The sequence below is a fragment of the Balaenoptera ricei genome, chromosome 16, assembly GCF_028023285.1.
Source record: "Balaenoptera ricei isolate mBalRic1 chromosome 16, mBalRic1.hap2, whole genome shotgun sequence".
In the NCBI taxonomy this organism is placed as follows: Eukaryota; Metazoa; Chordata; class Mammalia; order Artiodactyla; family Balaenopteridae; genus Balaenoptera; species Balaenoptera ricei.
This window is the reverse complement of record NC_082654.1, coordinates 48036468-48056343: the sequence shown is the minus strand read 5'-3', so window position 1 is coordinate 48056343 and position 19876 is coordinate 48036468. Positions and strand designations below refer to the sequence as shown.

Here is a 19876-nt window from a genome sequence, read left to right as displayed (position 1 = left end):
AATTGCTTTACAGTGGTGTGTTAAGTTTCTGCTGTATAACAAAGTGAATCAGTTATACATATACATATATCCCCATATCTCTTCCCTCTTGCGTCTCCCTCCCTCCCACCCTCCCTATCCGACCCCTCTGGCTGGCCACGAAGCACCGAGCTGATCTCCCTGTGCTATGCGACTTCTTCCCACTAGCTATCTATTTTACAAACAAATGCATTTAAATATTATACTCCTAAGTACCTCACTAGAAGTTCTATATTTTAACATGTGAGTCAGAGGTTGAAATTCCCTTTACCTTTACATTAGTTTATCAGAAAACATACCCACGTGGAAAATCCACGGATGGGTATGACGGGCAGGACTTTTCACGCAGCAGAAGGGCTTGGAGACCCCAAGTGAGAGAGCCCACCCGCCCACCCCAACAAGAGGGAATCTTTCACAGGTTTCACCCCTGACTCAAGTCACACTCACCAGTATAAAAGCTCAAGTGGAAAAAGATAAATCATAAATTAAGCCAAAAATCATAGAGTATGGTAGTTTTAACTAGTAAACAGTTAAACAAATAAACAATAAACGATCTGAACAAAGCAGGAACCCCATCACCACTCCCCAGAGTCATCTGTAACTTGTCTTTCTTCCCAGAGATCTCTGCTGTCCAATACAGCAGTCACGAGCCATGTGTGGCCACTGAGCACGTGAAGTGTGGCTAGTCCAAATTGAGATGTGTTTACCAATGTAAAATATCCAATTTTGAAGACTTAGTACAAAAAAGAGTAAAATATCTCAGTTTAAAATTTTTGATTACATATTAAAATATTTTAGATACATCAGGCTAAATAAAATATATTATCAAAGTTGATTTCACCTGTTTTGCTTTTTAATCTCTTTTAATGTGAGTACTGGAAAATTTAAAATCACACATGTGGCTTGCGTTCTCTATCTACTGGACAGTGCTGATCTAGACCACCTACGGCTTCACAACTTGGAGACACGTGAAGATAAGTTAAGGGGAGATACAGGAGAGATGAATAAATGTGAATGATTTAAAAACCTCCTAGAGATGCCAATGACAGATGAAATAAATAGTAAGAGCTGGGTAAAAGAACAAAAATGCCTTAATCTGGAGGAAGAAACATGTAGATACTACGGAACACAGGCAGCCTTGTCACCCACACTCATCTCTATCTGGCTCCATGCAGGAGGCAGGAAAGTGCATCCCATGCTACTCAGCTGTACCTCCAATGAGGATGGACCAAGGACTAAGGAAGTCTTACATGTCAAATAAAAATACAATTCACACTTCAAGATACTGAAGCACAAAGAAGTTGAAGAGTTTACAGGAAGCTTTTGACTAAAGCTGATGATAAACTTACTACATGTGCTTAATGAAGAGACGTTTACCCACATATATTGCTGAATGTGGCCAATAACTAAAATGTTATTACTTATACAAAATGTATAATAATAATTCTTCCTCTGTGCACCCCAGCAGTCCGGGGCTGCTCCCGACATGCTACATAGGAACAGCAATCCCTGTAGGACCCACCATTACAGACCCTGTTGTCTAGTGCATTCTTCCACTAGACCATGCAGTGCTGGGTTCAAGTGTAACAGTGCTGCAGTACAGGTAAAAAGGGAGCATGCTCAAACTGTGTGTTCTCTTACTTCTGGAAGGGCTTCAAATGAAGTGAAGGTTCACACCCAGATATTTTCAAGAGGGTAATAATAGTGAATCCTTGACTAGTACTAGTTTCCTTTCCTCCCCCACTTTCCTTGGTCCACAATTCTTTCTCCAGCTTCTATTATTTGGCTGACCTGCATCTCTCCATTGAGAATTCTGTAAACTTCTTTGGAATCAATGAAATTTTGGTAGACTTTATGTTGCTCATCTGTAAGACGGCAAAATAAGACCTAGGGGGAGAATAAAAACAGAGCTGAAAAAACAAACTTAACAGAACAAAATAACTAAAATATTAACAAAATGTACTCATCAAAAGAGCACAATGTATGTAATTTTCACAGTGTACCTCTTATTAAAAACAAAACAAAAAAAAGCCACATCTCAGAGCTGAGCAAAGAAGAGCTCCCTCCTCTCAACAGCCCCCTCCGTTTCTGTCTTCCATCCACTTTTTGGTCCCCATGCCATTTGGTCCCCACCCCACTATCCCGGGAGTCCCTGAAGCCTGGCTTCCGGCTCATGGGGAAGTTCAGGACCAGGTGCACAGCACTTCCTCCATCCCAGCCTCCGAGTGCTCAGACCATCTCAGCTCGCAAGCCCCTCAACCCACACTTCACTTCAGCAAACCTGACCAGGGGCCTTAACCTTGCCTGGCACACCCCCTCCCTTTCCTGGAGTTCTAAGCCATCCCCAAGTTTACCAGACTCACTTCTGACAACCCCTTACCCTGCCAGCCCAACGGCACCTACTAATCCATGCCCCCACGTTCCCCTCACCCCCCAACGTTCTGCCTCTCAACCCTCCTCTCCTTCTCCAAGACCACCACCACCATTTCACAGCCTATGCTCCTCGGCTAGTCACAAACCCACGGTATTTTCCTTCAGCTACCCCTCTGCCACCCACTGCATCTGCCCAGCAAACGTCCAAAAGAAGAACTCCACTGCCTGCCTTCTCCACTCCTTTCTGGTAAGTGCTGAGTGCCGCTGGAGACAGCCCCACCAGGGAGGCGTCCTAGAGAGGACCCCCGCTCAGCACCTGCTCACACCCAGATGGCCGTGACAACACTCCTCACTCTCCCCAAGCCACCCACCCGCCACCTGTGTCTCAACCTCTACTTAAAAACATCAAAAACAAAAAAACAGAAATAGAAACTGAAGCTATCAGGCCTGATTTCCTAACGTTCACTCTGTAAAATGTATCTACTTCTTCATCTGCCACACCTGGTTGTTTTCCTTTATTCTCAGACCAGTAGGTCCCTACATGGGACCCAGGACAACCCTTTCATCTTTGCACCAGATCTGAAAACCCACTCATCTTCCTCAGATCAGTGCTCCACACCTTAGATGCTCCAAAAGCTGAGGGGGATGCTTCCCTGGTGGTGCAGCGGTTAAGAATCCGCCTGCCAATGCAGGGGACACGGGTTCGAGCCCTGGCCCGGGAAGATCCCACATGCCGCGGAGCAACTAAGACCGTGCGCCACAACTACTGAGCCTGCACTCTAGAGCCCGCGAGCCACAACTACTGAAGTCCGTGCGCCTAGAGCCCGTGCTCCGCAACAAGAGAAGCCACCGCGATGAGAAGCCCTCGCACCGCAACCAAGAGTAGCCCCTGCTCGCCGCAGCTAGAGAAAGCCTGCGCACAGCAACAAAGACCCAATGCAGCCAAAAATAATAAATTAAATAAATTAATTAAAAAAAAAAAAAAACTGAGGGGGAAAACTCCCTGAAAGGATGTGCACAATGACCACCTCCACTTCCCCGCCCTCCAGTCACTCCTGAGCCCAGCAGGCTCACCTATCGTAGGCAGGTATATACAGCTGTAGACTAGCCTGCCCCACAGCACCAGAGACCACACCTGTTAGCCTCACCTGTTCTGTGTGTGAAAAGCAGGGTGAATGACAGGTATACCTGTGCTTTAGGAATGTTTTGATAATTCCTGTATTTACAGACCTGTTCGTTTTTATCTGGCAAAGAAAGGCTCATTTTGACATCCGACTTCATTCTCCGCAGTAGGTATGGATTTATGGTATCTCGTAGAACACATGCACACTTATAAGCAGTTTTAACCTTTAATAAGAGAAAAGGGGAAACAATTACTGTATATCTAAGGAATGCATTTGTTCTTACCTCTCAATTGATTCCAATGCTTAAAAAAATTTTTTTAAAACAATGACCAATGGTCGTACAAAATTGTTGGAAACAGTAGGAAAATGGTATGTAAAAATTTAAGTTCCATATACTCCAGGATGCAGTAGCTTTCATAATAATATCATCAGTAAAAAAACAAAACAAAATGAAACTTCTCATTAACCAAAATGTACGAAAGAACAACTGGTAATTTTGTGCCCTGTTCCACCTCTATTTAATTATTATTATATAGTTAAACCCTAAAGTGGAGATTTATTCAGTGCTTGACCCCCTCTAGGGAAAAAAACTGCTTTCAAACAAATCTCAGTTTATAATCTTGTACTCTCCAATAGCCACAAAGGAACTGCTACTCCGCAAGACTTAAGATCAAACACTAACTCAGGGAAACGCTGCAGCAAGGGGAACAGCAGATAATAAGCAGAGATTACTGCCCACAGGAGACTCAGAGAGTAAGTTCAAGAAAAGCCCTATGATCCCAGAAATGAAAGGTCACTCCAGCCTAAAATGGAGCATATGGCTCTGTAATGGAGCACAGCCACATGAGATGGGTATTAACTGTCCAGAGAAAAACAAAGACCCCCAGTGCAGGAAACCACTCTCTCTGCAATTCACTTAAAGGCAAACACAGAATTCAATAAATTATTGATACTTTGAAAAAAATCTAAATAGGCTTAACAACCTAGTAAACACTATTTAATGGAACAAGAAAATTTCCAACCAAAGCTTAAATTTAAGAAAGTTATTCAGCAAAATGAATAATAAAAAGAGCCTGAATAAACACAGAAAAATTCACGTTAAAAAATTAACATGGTAAAAAAGAAAATACCTTAAAAGACCCTAAGAACACCTCACTCAAGTCTGTATACATGTATGTCATGTATGTGTGTATATCTTGTATGTCTAAACATAAAAACAGTTTTACTTGGACCAGCAAACAGTAACAAAGAAACTCCATTCATCAACGACTTTTGGTTACAGGTAACCCTGTAAATGTATCATTAAGACATTGATAAAAATTACCTGAAGATGATAATCAGGTACATTTTATGGTTTGTAATGCTGAGATAAATTTCAAAATTTAACAAGACACTGCAGTCCTACCAAGGAAGCAAGTACATTATTTAAAATCTTCCTAAAAATATATACAGCATGTGAAGGAAACTCTGCCCACATGCTCGCGTCTATCTCCATTTCTCTCCTCTCGAAGAATGAGTGAGATGCTGATGGCGCTGGAAACCCAGGGCTGGGCTGGCGAGTGGCCTGGCAGCTCGCTCTCTCCTGCTCGTCTACCCTTCTGGAAAGTCCGCCCGCCCCCAGCCCACTTGTGCTGAACTTGCAAGGGTTGGAGCTCAGAATGGCTGGGGACGGGTCTGTTTCTCACACCCCACTCTCCCCAGAGGAAGATCTTAAGCTCTAAACTGGGGTGGGGATGTGACAGCAGGGAAGACCAAGAAACCCTATTTTAGCTTTGACGTCACGCCACATTCTCCAGTCCAACTTTTGAGCCAATTCTATATTGAATTCCCTTCTGCTTCTTGTGTCTGTCTCTCTGTGAGTAAAAACGCACAGTGGGGATCTAACTGCGTTCCTCCGTCACTCCACCTCCCCACTGCTATGGAAAGTGGACACCTTGCTGAGCCCACTCACGCTTCCTTCCTATTCCTGAGGAGGCAGAGGGATAACTCCTCCCCAGTTCTGCCTCTTCCAGAGCCCAGTGACCTCAGGCAAGTCACCAAAATGCTCAGTCTCAATAACCTTGAGCATGAAATGAGGAGGCTCAACTAGATGACTCCTCGGGTTCTTTTCAGTTCTAAAATCCCCTGCACAGGCTTAATGTACAAATCCAAGAGGCAGTCCATGTTTTGGGTAGTTAATGTTCTTCCCCCTCACCCTCCTCAGCCTTTTAGGTCCTAATCATCCCTCACCCAGGAAGCCTGCCTTGACTCCCACAAGCTCTGCTATTGGCTATCTCCCCTGAGCACAGTCTTCATTACCCTATACTGTGATCATCTGTTTATTTACCACTTTCCCCCCTGCACACTCTCCACTGGACCAGGAATGCTATTCAAGGGAAGGTTCTGATTGTCAGCCGTTTCTCATCATTTTAGCCCCAGCCTGACACACAAAATATCTGCTGACAGACTATCTTCTTGGGATTCTCTATTTCATGGCAACTATGGACTTAAAACAAAAAGGAGCGAATAAAAGCAGTACCTCTGCTCCCAAGGACTTTACAGTCTAAAAAGGGAAAAAAGATAAGTGCACAAACTTCTGAAACAAGGACTTCAAGGAAGAAACAGACCATATTTGCACCGCCTCAAAGTATCCCCCCATAAATGACTTATTAATTATAAAGGAGAAGTGGTAGCTTCAAAGAGTTTAGAAATCTGACACACAACACCTTGCCCAGTAATCAGGCCACCACCGATGAAGGGACAAAGCAACAGCATGTGCCTCCAGATACGAGTAAAGCACTGAGAAAGACAGGTCACTTCTGTGATACTCCTGCCAAAAAGGTATAACCTGATTCCAATCACAAAGAATGGAAAACAAACCCAAGGTGAGGCACATTCTATGAAATAATAGGCCTGTAGTCTTCAAAAATGTCAAGTCATGAAGGCAAAAGAAAGATCAGAGGAACAGCTTCAGATTAAAGGAGACTAAAGAGACATGGAAATTACTGGAACAACTTGCACAATGTGAATGACAAATAGATTAGATAACAGAATTACATCAATGTTACATTTCCTCCTAATTTTGATGTTTATACTATGGTTATGTAAGACAACATCCCTGTTCTTAGGAAATATACACTAAAGGATTTGGAGAAAAGGGGCATCGTGTCTACAACTTACTCAGATGATTCAGAAAAAAAAAAGTATAAATTTGTGTGTGTGTGTGTGTGTGTGTGTGTGTGTGTATGGGGGGGGAGAGAGAGAGAGAGGGAGGGAGGGAAGGAAAGATAAAGCAAATATGGCAAAATGTTAGCAAAATGCTAACAATTAGGGAATCTAGGCATTCTTTTTACAATTCTTGCAACTTTCTGTTAAGCTTGAAATTATTCCAAAATAAAGAGTTAAAAAAAAAAAAAGAACAGGATACATGAAGGATAACGGGGATTCAGTGGAGGAAGAGAGCTCTCGTAAAAGTTAATTAAAAATCAAAAATCATTCAATCTCAAAATTTTAAAGGTATTAAAATGGTTTCTGACAGTCCTCTAATCTTAAAGGTCTAAAATTCTTTTTCTAGTTACGTATTTTATTTCTGGCTCAGTCATAACCTGGCAGGTACAGGCCCCCACCTGAGAGCTGTGCAGAGACCCAGCCTCTCATGGAGGCTGGAGCCTGCCCCCAAATGCCATGAACCACCCTCCAGTTGGCCTCACCTCCTAACGTTCCTGTCTGTGACAACCGCACTCTACCAGTCACCAGGCCTGAAACCTCAAGGGTCTGCTGCAGCAAGCTCACCACCCCCCCACCAATTTCCTTTATCTTATCAACCTCCACATCTTGTTTGTTCTGCCTAGAAAACGCCACTTGGAAGTCTTGCTCTGGACCTGCTTTCTCAGGACCATCACCCATATCTAGATCCAGGCTCTCATCACCCTCACCCCCAACGATTCCTGCAGGTCCCTCAATGCCAACCTCCCTCCCACAACTACCTGCAGCCTGAGTAACCCTCCAAGAACAGCCTGCTCCCAGCCTCCTGCTCAAAAACCTTCAATGGCTCTTCCCTGCCTAAGCGCTCCTGCCTCCCTTCAAGGCCCCCACTGCCGGCATCCACAGCTTTCCTGCAACTCCCCCAAAAGCATCTCCAGTCCAGTCAAGTGTGTCTCTTCACTGCTCGTGGTCACACAGAGTGGCTGTGTTCATACTGTTGCTCTAACCTAGAATGTCCCACTTTTCCCAGCCTGTTTTCCCAGCATCAGGTTAAAGGGTATAGGTCTTGTTAAGTCTTCCCTGGTGTCCCCTTTTCTAAGCTTGTAAAGTACTTTATAAGATGGACTACCCAATTTGCACTATTATATGCTGTCCAGAAGTGACTCACTCTTATCTCATAATTTCTGACTGCTCTTGAATATTTTACATGATTTTTTAAAAACTCATCTGGAAAATTATGCGCTATCAAGCAAAAATAATTTTGTGGTTTTTATCAGATACCAATTTATAAGCTTGGTCATTTCCCTTACATTCTGAATGACTTGGCTACAAAGTATAGTATTTAGTAGGAACGTTTTAAATATTAAAATACCAGAAGTGTCACCTGCCTGATACATTACCTGTACTGGGGAGGCATTTGAATACCCCCCCATGGTGATGGGGACTGAGAACTGCTCCATAAACACAGGCAACGTGCCCAACTTTCCCGGGAAGATGAAATCAAAGAGTGACCACAGCTCACGGAGGTTATTCTGCATCGGTGAGCCAGACAGGATGATGCGATGAGGGGTGCGGAACTGTTCGGGGAAAGCAAGGACTTTTCTGTTAAATTCACCTTGTAGCAGATGATCACCAACCCTACCCCAAAACACTCCCACGCAATCTTATTATTTAACACAATTACGTATTATTTTAGTCTCCTCTAAAACGTAGACATTTTATGCAACTTTAATTCTTCAATTACACATAGATTAAAAAATATATATATAGGGGAGAATTTTTTTACTGTTCAAGCTGAAGACTATGGACTAGAGTTGGATTTGGTTACATTCTAACAACTGATCCCTACAAGAGACATTAAGTAATGTGAACAATTAGAATTTTAGAAAACATGATTAAGTGCAAGAATGAAAAGTGTTCTGCATTAAGGCAAAATGTGTATTTCAAATTCCTTATGCAAAAGCACAAGGAAAGACTCAATAAGTCTGTTACTAAAAGCAGAGTTTATTCTCAATTAAATATTATCCACCTGGAAACCCTCCTTGTTATAAGAGGTCACACCTGTTTGCAAGCAAGAGTGCTGGCAGCATTTGGATTCCGAATTTTGTGTCCTTCATCCAAGATCACATAGTGCCAGTCATGCCTGCTAATATCATCTTGCATCAGTCGAACGTAGGAGTAAGAAGTGATCAAAATCCCATGACAATGAGCAATATCTTGAATTAGTTTCTCCTAAAATGATGACAAAATGGTAAAGCCAGTTTTAAATAAGAAGTTAAATGAGTATGACTCTTAAAATCAACCTTTTAAGGACTTCCCTGGCGGTCCAGTGGTTAAGACTCCCCGCTTCCAATGCAAGGAGCACGGGTATAATCCCTGGTCGGGAAACTAAAATCCCACATGCCACGTGGCATGGCCAAAAAAATAAATAAATAAAATCAACCTTTCATGTGGAGAAAAGGGAACCCTCCTGCACTGTTGGTGGGAATGTAAATTGATACAGCCACTATGGAGAACAGTATGGAGGTTCCTTAAAAAACGAAAAATAGAACTACCATATGACCCAGCAATCCCACTACTGGGCATATACCCTGAGAAAACCATAATTCAAAAAGAGTCATGTACCACAATGTTCATTGCAGCTCTGTTTACGATAGCCAGGACATGGAAGTGACCTAAGTGTTCATCGACAGATGAATGGATAAAGAAGCTGTGGCACATATATACAATGGAATATTACTCAACCATAAAAAGAAACAAAATTGAGTTATTTGTAGTGAGGTGGATGGACCAAGAGTCTGTCATACAGAGTGAAGTCAGTCAGAAAGAGAAAAACAAATACCATATGCTAACACATATATATGGAATCTAAAAAAAAATGGTTCTGAAGAACCTCGGGGCAGGACAGGGATAAACACGCAGACGTAGAGAATGGACTTGAGGACACGGGGAGTGGTAAGGGTAAGCTAGGACAAAGTGAGAGAGTGGCATGGACATATACACACTACCAAATGTAAAATAGAGAGCTAGTGGGAAGCAGCCACATAGCACAGGGAGATCTGCTCGGTGCTTTGTGACCACCTAGAGGGGTGGGATAGGGAAGGTGGGAGGGAGACGCAAGAGGGATGAGATATGGGGATATATGTATATGTATAGCTGATTCACTCTGTTATACAGCAGAAACTAACACACCATTGTAAAGCAATTATACTCCAATAAAGATGTTAAAAAAAAAAAAAAGAAAAGAATGAAGTAGCCATAGATACCAGGAACAAACAGGGGATGGGCAGGGAAGAAATAGGTGAGGGAGATTAAGCGGTACAAACTTCCAGTTGCAAAATAAATGAGTCAAGGGTGAAATGTACAGTGCGGGGGAATGTAGTCAATAACTATGCAATATCTTTGTATGGTAACATATAATAATTAGACTTATCATGAAGATCATTTTGAAACCTATAGAAATACTGAATTACTATGTTGTGTAACAGTAATTAACATAGTGTTATAGGTCAATTATACTTCAAAAACAAACTCATAGAAAAAGAGATCATAGTTGCGGTTACCAGAGGTGGAAGATGGGGGGGAGGAGGAATTGGATGAAGGCAATCAAAAGGTACAAACTTCCAGTTATAAGCTAAGTACTAGGGATGTAATGTACAACGTGATAAATATAATTAACACTCCTGTATGTTAGGTATGAAAGTTAAGAGAGTAAACTCTAGAGTTTTCATCACAAGGAAATTTTTTTCTATTCCTTTAATTTTGTATCTATATGAGAGGATGAATGTTCGCTAAGTTTACTGTGATAATTATTTCATGTGTATGTATCTCAAATCATTATGCTGTACACCTCAAACTTCTACAGTGCTGTATGTCAATTATATCTCAATAAAACTGAAAGCAAAAATAAATATAATAAAATGTTTAAAAATTTTTTAAAAAATCAACCTTTCAATCATGATGCAATCTAAGGCACTTTATAAATATGTACACAAACATAATACATACAACAGAATTATACATTATCAGCAGTGAAGTTTATGTTTCATTAATCTGTAAGTCGTAAACACTGACTAGTATGTCCACTACTGTGGGGGAGGAGGGCTCATAAGAAGACCAGAAAAACGTATAACATGTAAACACTTACCCAATTTTTATTTTTCCAAAACATCCTTTGTGTCAATCCTTGTTAAACTGAAAACAACACGGTAGATGGAAAACGTTTTTTTTATAAAACGAAAGAAAATGAGAGAAAAGCCAAGGAGACAAGAAAGACAAATCCAGGAGCTCTAATGATGTATAACATGAATTCAAGAAGGACAGAGTACAAAGGATATAAAAGAAGTGATTTTAAAAATGATAGAAAAAACTTCTGAGGAGAGACTAGAGTGTATAGAACAAAACACCGAAACGGCCATACACCTGCGTACAAACCTGTTAGATGTCTGAATCCCAAAAACAAGGGAAAATGAGAAAATGCTGTAGCTTCTAGCCAGAACAAAACAGACTGTAAAAAGATTCCCTGCCAAGGAAAAAGACTACCTGCATTGGATATCTTTTCTGTAACACTAAATATGCCAGAAAACGAAGGGCAAATCTTTCCATAATTCTAGGGGGAAAGCAAAGACCCTGGAATTCTGCATTGATCCAAATTAGCAGTCATGCTTGACAGAAAAAAATAACAAATTCCACCTTTAGCTCGGCAAGGACAGAAAATAAACCAGCAAGAGATGGCCTAAGAACAGCATGCTACCTCCAGCCGGCGCAGGGGTGCGGTCACTAAAAGAATGCAGCTCCTTTCCCTGGCGGGAGAAGAAAGGTGCTCAGGACCCCGCACTCTGCACAAGAGCAGGCAGCAGAGCTCCCCGCCCCGTGCTCATCACAGACTGAGTGCTCACAGCAACTGTGAGAGAGGACAGAGGTCCTTACCCCCAGTTTACAGAGGGGAAAACTGTGGCTTAGAGACAGTAAATAATGTTATCAGGTCACATAGCTGGTAAAGTGGTGCTAGGATTTGAGCATAGAAAAGCAGCCAACTCCAAAGCTAATATTAACTAAATATTAGGCAACACTGCCTCTTACTTTACTATAAAAGAAAATATTTTTAAGGGAAGATTACGTGTAATATACCTACCATTCTTAAATTATTAAAACAATAATTAATATTAAAACATTGTTTTAAGTACTAATGAAACTGTTATGAAATTATCTAAAATATAAAAAGGGATGTGTTTTTACATGATTATAATTCCAGTTTAATTTAACAAAACCTAGAGTGAGAACAGGGGAAATTAAGAGTGTACTAAAAATCCCACCTTATCAATCGTAGAATGGGGCACAGGTGATGAATACTGTTCAATTCTTTATCAGGACAGAAAAACAGATTGAAATACATTCATAAAAAATTTAAGCCCATTTATTGATTAATAGTTGCTACTTCAGCATAAATACCAGAAAAGTGATAGACTGTAGAACTATCAGGAAAAAAACAGATATAGGAATAGAAAATTTTCTAATAGGAAATAGAAAAAGAATTAAGAAAATAGAAAAAGCAGAAAATACAATAAACAGAAAATAAGATAGCTGGTTTCAGACCTAACATTTATGTCAGGGTCTCCACGTGACTGTGGGCTGTCAGCAGTGACCCTTTCCACTAGTAAAGTACAGCCAAAACCTGGCCTTGTGTTTAAGAGATGCGACCCAAACTAGACTGGTGCTGAGAGTTAAGAGTATGGGAACTATTAAAGATATTATCCCAAGGAAATGCAAACAAAAACAGGGCAGGATCAGAAATACAAACATCCGACAACAAGAAGTGAACAGGAAAAGGAGTGCTTCTTTTGTATTTTAAGGAGACGACACACTAGAGAGAAGAGCCAGGCCTTTACCTGCCTGCCCGGAGCACTGCACCAGAACCCAAGGCACAGCCCTTAGAGTTGTGCTGGCAAAGTGGCACATCCACAGCCGGCAGGGGACACGGCCACAGCTTCTCAGAGTTTGACAGTCAGAAGAGACAGAGGAAGACTAAAGGCAACTAAAAGTTTATAGTTAGGATCCAAAGGATCTGAGTCTCTCCATCAGTGAGCTCCTTTTAATAGCTCTCAGCAGAGTCTTAACCCACACAAAGATACTCATTCCCCACACCCTACTGAGGCTGAAATCAAACCAAGCAGCCAATACAATTGGCTAAATAAAGACAGTGAGACAGTAAGATAAAAACAAAAATTAGTGAAGCTTAAGGACAAAACCTGGTAGAATTGATAAAAAAAAAAAAAACTAAGTAACTCTTTGAAAAGACCAAAAAACAGACAGACCTCTGGAAAGTCAGCCCGAAGAAAAGACTCAGATGGGCAGCATGAAAGACATTAAAGGAGTCACCACAGAGGCAGAGAACACAAAATGTTAGCCAATGCCACGTGCAATCCAATGCCAAAGAATCTGAACTTTGACAGAGAATCTGAACATTACCAAAATGGACCCAAGAAAAATGAGACAAACCAATCAGACCAATACTGAAGGACTTGAAAAGGATGTTATGGTTTTCCCACCAGAAGTCTACTAGACCCAAAGGGTTTTACGAGTGAAGTAGGAATCAATCCTGTTATTTAAACGGTTCCAAAATACAGAAAAAGATAGAAGGCTAGCAAAACCCTGTTTTTCAAAACTGACAGAAGCAACATACTCACACAGTGTGTGTACTCCCCAACTAGAGATTCATTACTTTATAAATAAAATCTAGCACTATATGAAGCTAACAAGGCATCACAGAAATAGAAGAATAGCTAAATATTAGGAAAACGAATACAATAATTCATGTAATCATAGTCATACAAATTTCATAAAATTCAACATCTTAAAAAATATTATCTTAATAAACAAGGGTTAAAATATTTTTTAATTCAATAGAATATAAAAGGGTGTAACAATGGCCAAGAAAATTTTGAAAGAGGAAAAGAGGAACTTTTCTCATGTCATAATATTGTTTTGCCATCTTCCTATTCATGATCTTCCATGCCTACGCAATACTACATCGAGGGCCACACCTGATTTAACCATTTCCTGACTTTTTTTTTTTTTTTTTTTTAACCTTATGATGAATGCAGCACTAAATACCTCAAGGCTCACAGCCTTACAAACACACGTATAGACTCTCCCATGCCTCACCTTACCCACTTCTCCCTGACTACACTGCTATTCCACTGCCACCGGCTCTGCCACGGTGGCTAGTGTCCAGTGTCCAGTGAAGAAAAGCAGGCTGTCCAGAGACGCACTGCTCCACCTCGAACGCATCCCACCAGTCCTGAGACTTTTAGAAGCCAGAGCTGATTTCAACAGCTCCTGCACATCTGAATTTTCCACTGAGATTCTGGGCAGGCAGCTATCCCAACTCTATCCCCATCTCTTCCTCCTCCTGGGACAGCAGTGGCTGCCAGAAGTCATGAAGCAGGTAGGGAGTGGAACGACAGCAAACTGACACACAGGAATGCCCCGTGCCCTGTGCTACTCCAGGCACAGAGCTATGTGCCCAGAGAGAAATGGGAGTAAAACAACGACAACTGTTTGGGGCCTGAAATACAGCAGAAGTGAAATTACCACTCACATTTATAAAATGTCTGCTGGATCACAGCCAAACCCTGCCCATGTGGATCTACTTGCTCATGACCCTGGAACTCCTAACTGCTAGATGCAGTGACTCACCACAGCCATTCCACTACCCTCCAAGGAACGCCACCCTGGATTTTGGACATCACTTTACCACAGTTAAACAAACGAGATGCCATGCCTCTCAAATACATACCACCAGAGTGATGTTTAGCTTCTTTGACATGTCTAAGAATTGAAGTTTATTTGGAAAATTCTGTAATGTTAACTATAGAAATACAAAATTTCTACCATATTCAAAAAGATGTATGATGATAAGAATCAAAGATGTTTTTATAAAAAGAGTAAGAAATTTTTTTAATGTCCACGTTGAAAACATAACCTCCACTTAACAGCCACTGGGTAAAAACACATCTATTTGTTTTTACCTGATTCTATCTCAGAATTCTATAACTGCCTAGACCGGAGTTTCAATAATGGTGAATTGTTGAATATTATGGACGTCTCTATCCAAACACTTAAGACAAATCATCTCGGGCGGTTTCAAATTAAAAGCTTGTAAAATATGTAACCTCTCCTAGTTTTTGCAATTAATAGGGTACATCTGCAATTAGCCTGCCTTACTGAATGCAGTGCTGTTGTCATTAAAAGATGTCTGTGAAAGTGCTGCTGTTATTATGGAGGCTCAGGAGACCAATCCCTCCTAGAGGGCAAACAGTGGACTGGTAGAAAACAACAGCCATAAATCACACTGTCAGGCAGCAGGCAGAGCAGAGTGGAGCACAGGCACATGAAGGCCATTCACGGTAAACACAGCTCGGCAGCTTCCCAGGCAGGATTTACTGCACCTGTAATTAATTAAAATTTCCTTCAAGCTAAATCTTTAATAAACAAGGATTTGTGCTGACAATGAAGAAAAAAGGGCTCCAGCAACATAATTTTACAATATCCCTCAAAGGCCAAGCATAGCATCTATCATTTCTTGTATCAGGTGTATACACCATCTCGAAAGTTAATGGGAACTACATCACATTGTGTTGTAATTTGTGTACCTGGAGTGGGTCTGAAATATTTAGGATGCTTGAGGGACCATGTGGCCCTTTTCTACTTTTGTTATGTTTTTACTTGCCTCCCTTCCAGCTTTTTAAAAAGCCAAGTCTTTTTATGCTAGTGTTTCAGAAAACGGGCCTTTTTAAAGAACATATGATGGTAGTTGCATCAGATGGCCATGTTTTCCTGTGGTCTGTTCTTTAGTCACACCTTGCATTCCCAAAAAGAATTTTAAAATTGTATTTCACTGTATCATTTTGGGGCCAATGAATCTAGACACGAAGGAGAAAGGTCTAGACGTGAATGACTATGAATATTTTTGATAAAGCAGGTGTGAACCTTCTATCTCCAATATATTTATATTGAATCAATCAGAAATGTCAGAGCATCTTTTCTCAAGTACTGAGATGAAGATGTCCACCATATTCTTCGTTTCTAATTGTAGGAATTACCTGAGTAAACATTGTATGCTGGGGACCATACTAAGTTTATTGTGCACACATATTAACCCAACAAATCCTCAAAAAATTACCAAAAATAACCCATTTTCAGGAGATCAAACTAGGCTCAGAAAAGCTAAGTGACTTGTGCCAGGTCACAAAGCTATAAGATGGCAGATCCAAGATTCCAACCCTGGTTTGGTAATTATAAAATCTATGCCTTTATGCCATTGTCGCATTTCCTAATCCTATGCCTCTAAATACCATGAATGGATCAAAATGATAATCTCTTTGAATTACCAAAACTATTCCACAGAATTACTATACCCTACAAGGCAGGGAAAGGTGGGAGAGCTATAAAGTGACAACTGTTTCAGAACATGAGCAAGAAATTTCTCATTACACATCTTCCAACAAATTGAAAAAAGGGTCCTTAATAATTAAATAAACTTTACAACACAGTGCTAAAGTTGCCACCCCCTGCTGTGAGTTATGGGATAAGAATTACAAAACTGCCTTCTTTTATTATCTTTTCATATATTTTCTTTCCCCAACAAAATGATTAGCTTTTCAAGATCAGTTAAAAACATCATATCCATTTTTTGGAATCCTAATAGGATTTGGAATCCTAATCCTGCAATGTTATGTTTATAGTTATTCAACAAATAAATATTAATCAACTTACATATCAAGTTTCTCTCCATTAGAAAAAAGAGATCATAAAACATGAGAAAAGGATAATCTTAGATTCCCAGTAAATGAGATTTTGACTGACCATTAAAGGAGATTCAGAGCCTGAAAATGTCTTTATCTGATTTGATCATTTGGTTGAAAATATTAGCCACATATTTTTTTGCAAGGTTGCTGGGTGTGCATTTGATAATTCAAAATTATGCTGTCAACCAAAGAGAATATTAACAAAGATAATATAGGGTCACCTGGTGAGAGAGGTGGGAAGCTAAAAGGCAACTTAGGGAAGAAAAATGATAGATGATCTCCATTTAGAAATTGTTTGATCATTTGATAGCTCTTCTCTAAATGAAAAACTTCCAAAATTTCAAAGTTTTACATCTTACCAGCTTCAACAAATCATTAGAAAAATAAAAATAATCTATTTGAATGATAAGCAGAATAATTCTGGCGTTATTACTTTTTTAAGTTTTCCAAAGAGAAATTCTCTTCTCTCCCCTATTTTCTCCAGCACTGAATAACCCTATACCAGAGTGCTGCTACTATCAGTACATTTAGACAGGACAGCTGGTGGGCACAGAAAGTCCCCCCATGGAAAAAAGAAATTTCAGCCTATAAGGATGGAAAGGAAGTTAGACATTAGATGCTGGCTTAAAGGACAGACCAGCACTGACAGAATATTTGAAATGTGATTAAGAAATGTAAACTCTATTGCAATCTAACACACACCTATAAGCCAACAGGTGTGCATGGAGTGGTAAAAAAGATCTGTACACACAAATATAAAAGGAAGGAGCAAAGGGATCAAATGCCACTCAGTCTTTTAATCCAGAAGCCAGAGTTCTGATCTTGGAAGTGTTATAACAAGGCCTGTGCAGAGGAACTAACACGTTTTCAATATGTCATCATCACAAATAATAAACTGATATTAATATTAATAATAAACTGATTGTGTCTCTAAGTGAAGAGTATGGTTTGAAAGATGCGAAAGAACATCTTTTTGATCTTTTGCATAACAGCTTACATCTTTAGAGATCTGAGATACTTTATAATGAAAAAGGAACCGTCCAAAGAGTTAAGAGTCAGAGTAAAAACAAAAGTCTACTGCTTTTCCTCAAAAGTTAAGTAAGAAACTTCAAGTTAAAGTTCTTGGTAAACCATTAAGTACTAAAAAAATTATGAACAATCATATATATGCATGTGTCTGTGCATAACCAGACACCTCAAAAGGTGCAAATCACTGTAAACAAAAGTGAAATAATTGGTTGCCCTCTAAGCAAGTTAAGGAAGCAAATCTCACCAACAGAGACACTGACCAATGTCAATTCTATTTTCATTCATGAGTCAATGTATTTCATTTACATGAAGGTTGTTCTTCAGGCTATAATAACAGAAGAAACTCAAGTGAGCCATGATATGGTAAAGGTGTAAAAGAAAAAGCACAAAAGAAAATAAAAGGATAAGAAGGAACATGTGAAAAATTTGCCTTTTGAAGACATTCATCAACTAATGAATCCTAGTACAAGACTTTGCAATACAAAATATTAAGAAATGTCAATAGACAATGGAAGTGAAAAAAGGAATCAAAAATGTTTTACAAGAATGATGACAGGATAGTTACAACAATTTAATTTGACTAGAAAAACAATCTGTTATTTTCATGCTGCTGAAAAAAAAATCACTTTTTTTTGTTTTGATTGCGGCGTTTATCCCACTTCATTAATTATTTCAACTCATTTGTTTTCTATTTATCATTTAAAATTCAGGGCAAAGTATGCTGTTTTTAACAATAGCTAGTAAAAGCAAGATTCCATCTCACCAAAGTTGAGCCACCAAATTATAGATACTCCTGATTCAATTTTATCAAAAGTTCTGCTTACTCATGACCATGAACAAAATGGGAATTTGGAGGAAAGGGGGTACTGGCAGAATAATAAAGACACTGGAGTTTAGTGGCTCACACATATTTAACTGAGCGAGGCAAACATTCAACAGCTCTCTCAGCTGGCACTGCTTTCATGGGGGCACAGAGACCTCACTCAAGACCTGTGAAACTCAGAACAGAAAGAACTCATAACAAACTGCCACTTCTTGTCTACAGAGTAAAACCTGCAAACCCACAGTGAAAATGTGTAATTATTATCTATTGTCTATAGGGCCCTTGGGATACAAAAATGATGAAGACATAGTCTCCACCCTGCAGAGCTTACAGTCTAGATGGTAGACAGACATGAGAATTAAAAAAGCATAATACAACCTATCTATGCTACCCAGAGGAGAACAGATGATAAACCTCCTTTTTGATAATGTGGGTAAAACTACAAGTAAGTGAGAAAATGCAACTTTCAAAGAACAGTGATCAGACTTAAATGGTAATCAACGATTCAGAGAACAAAAAACAACTAAACTAAAAGGCAACAGTACAAATTACAAAATGGCAGGCTGTTCTTTTGCTCATTTAAAACACATTTTAAAAGCATGTTAACAAATTCATTTATCAATTAAGAGTTATTTCATTACATTTTGTACCTACTTTCCTAAAACCGTTTAAAGCCACTAATGCCCCAAATCCAGCCAGTTAACTGCTGCATAAGCCCCCTGATTTCTGGTCCCACTCAGCATATCAGGCTGTGTTTCACTGGACAAGAACATGTCACCACCATGGACTGTTAGAATGATAAAGCCTGCATTCATAATTGTTTTAAAAAAACAGAGCTCTAAATTAAATCAATAACAGTAAGTTTAAATGCAAGAAAGAAACACAGGAACATACACTTAATAAATAAATGGATCAAAGCAAAAACAATTATGTAAAATAGAGGGCTTTAAAACAAGCAAAAAGATTCTGAAGTACTGTAATGTTACCTTTTTGTGGGTAAAGGACCCGGTTTCGTGCAGAACTGCCACTCTGAATGGAGGCCACCACGTGTGAAATTCCTTCACCCACTGATGCATCACTGTCGTCGGACAGACAATTATAGTCGGACCCAACCCCTCGAACCTGCACCCAAAATGTCCAAGAAGAAAAGACAACCATGAAGGACATGGATGATCAACTGCCAAAAAAACAAAAAAGAACAAACAAAAACTTAACAGCTCAAAAAAGAAAATCCTAGCTTTGGAAATTTACTGATATTTTCTTTAAAGAAAAAGCTATTGAGGATGAAACCCACCAAGTGAAATCCCTACAACCCCATCCATCAGTTAGTGAGTGCAGGTATTAAGAGGAAACACCAGCTACTATACATCAAAAGATAATGTGTATAGTAAAGTAAAAAAAAAAAAAAAAAAATCAAACAAAAATTACCTAACAAAAATACTTTTCTCTCTTCTTCCAGATTAGTGAAGGCATTATACAGTATATCTTAACCTAAGTGAACATAAGAGTTTCTTCAA

The 19876-nt window shown here is 39.7% G+C and overlaps 1 protein-coding gene across 4 annotated transcripts in view; it reads right to left on the bottom strand.

Moving 5' to 3' along the window:
* ERCC6 (ERCC excision repair 6, chromatin remodeling factor) overlaps positions 1-19876 on the bottom strand; it is a 72524-nt gene that overhangs the window by 10667 nt on the left and 41981 nt on the right. For all 4 annotated transcript variants that reach the window (XM_059899793.1, XM_059899796.1, XM_059899794.1 and 1 more), the window contains 5 exons: positions 19346-19481; positions 8760-8930; positions 8099-8275; positions 3622-3738; positions 1810-1905 (listed from right to left, as the gene is read on the bottom strand). In XM_059899793.1, coding sequence (XP_059755776.1) covers positions 1810-1905; positions 3622-3738; positions 8099-8275; positions 8760-8930; positions 19346-19481 — 697 coding nt within the window. The remainder of the gene's footprint in view (positions 1-1809; positions 1906-3621; positions 3739-8098; positions 8276-8759; positions 8931-19345; positions 19482-19876) is intronic.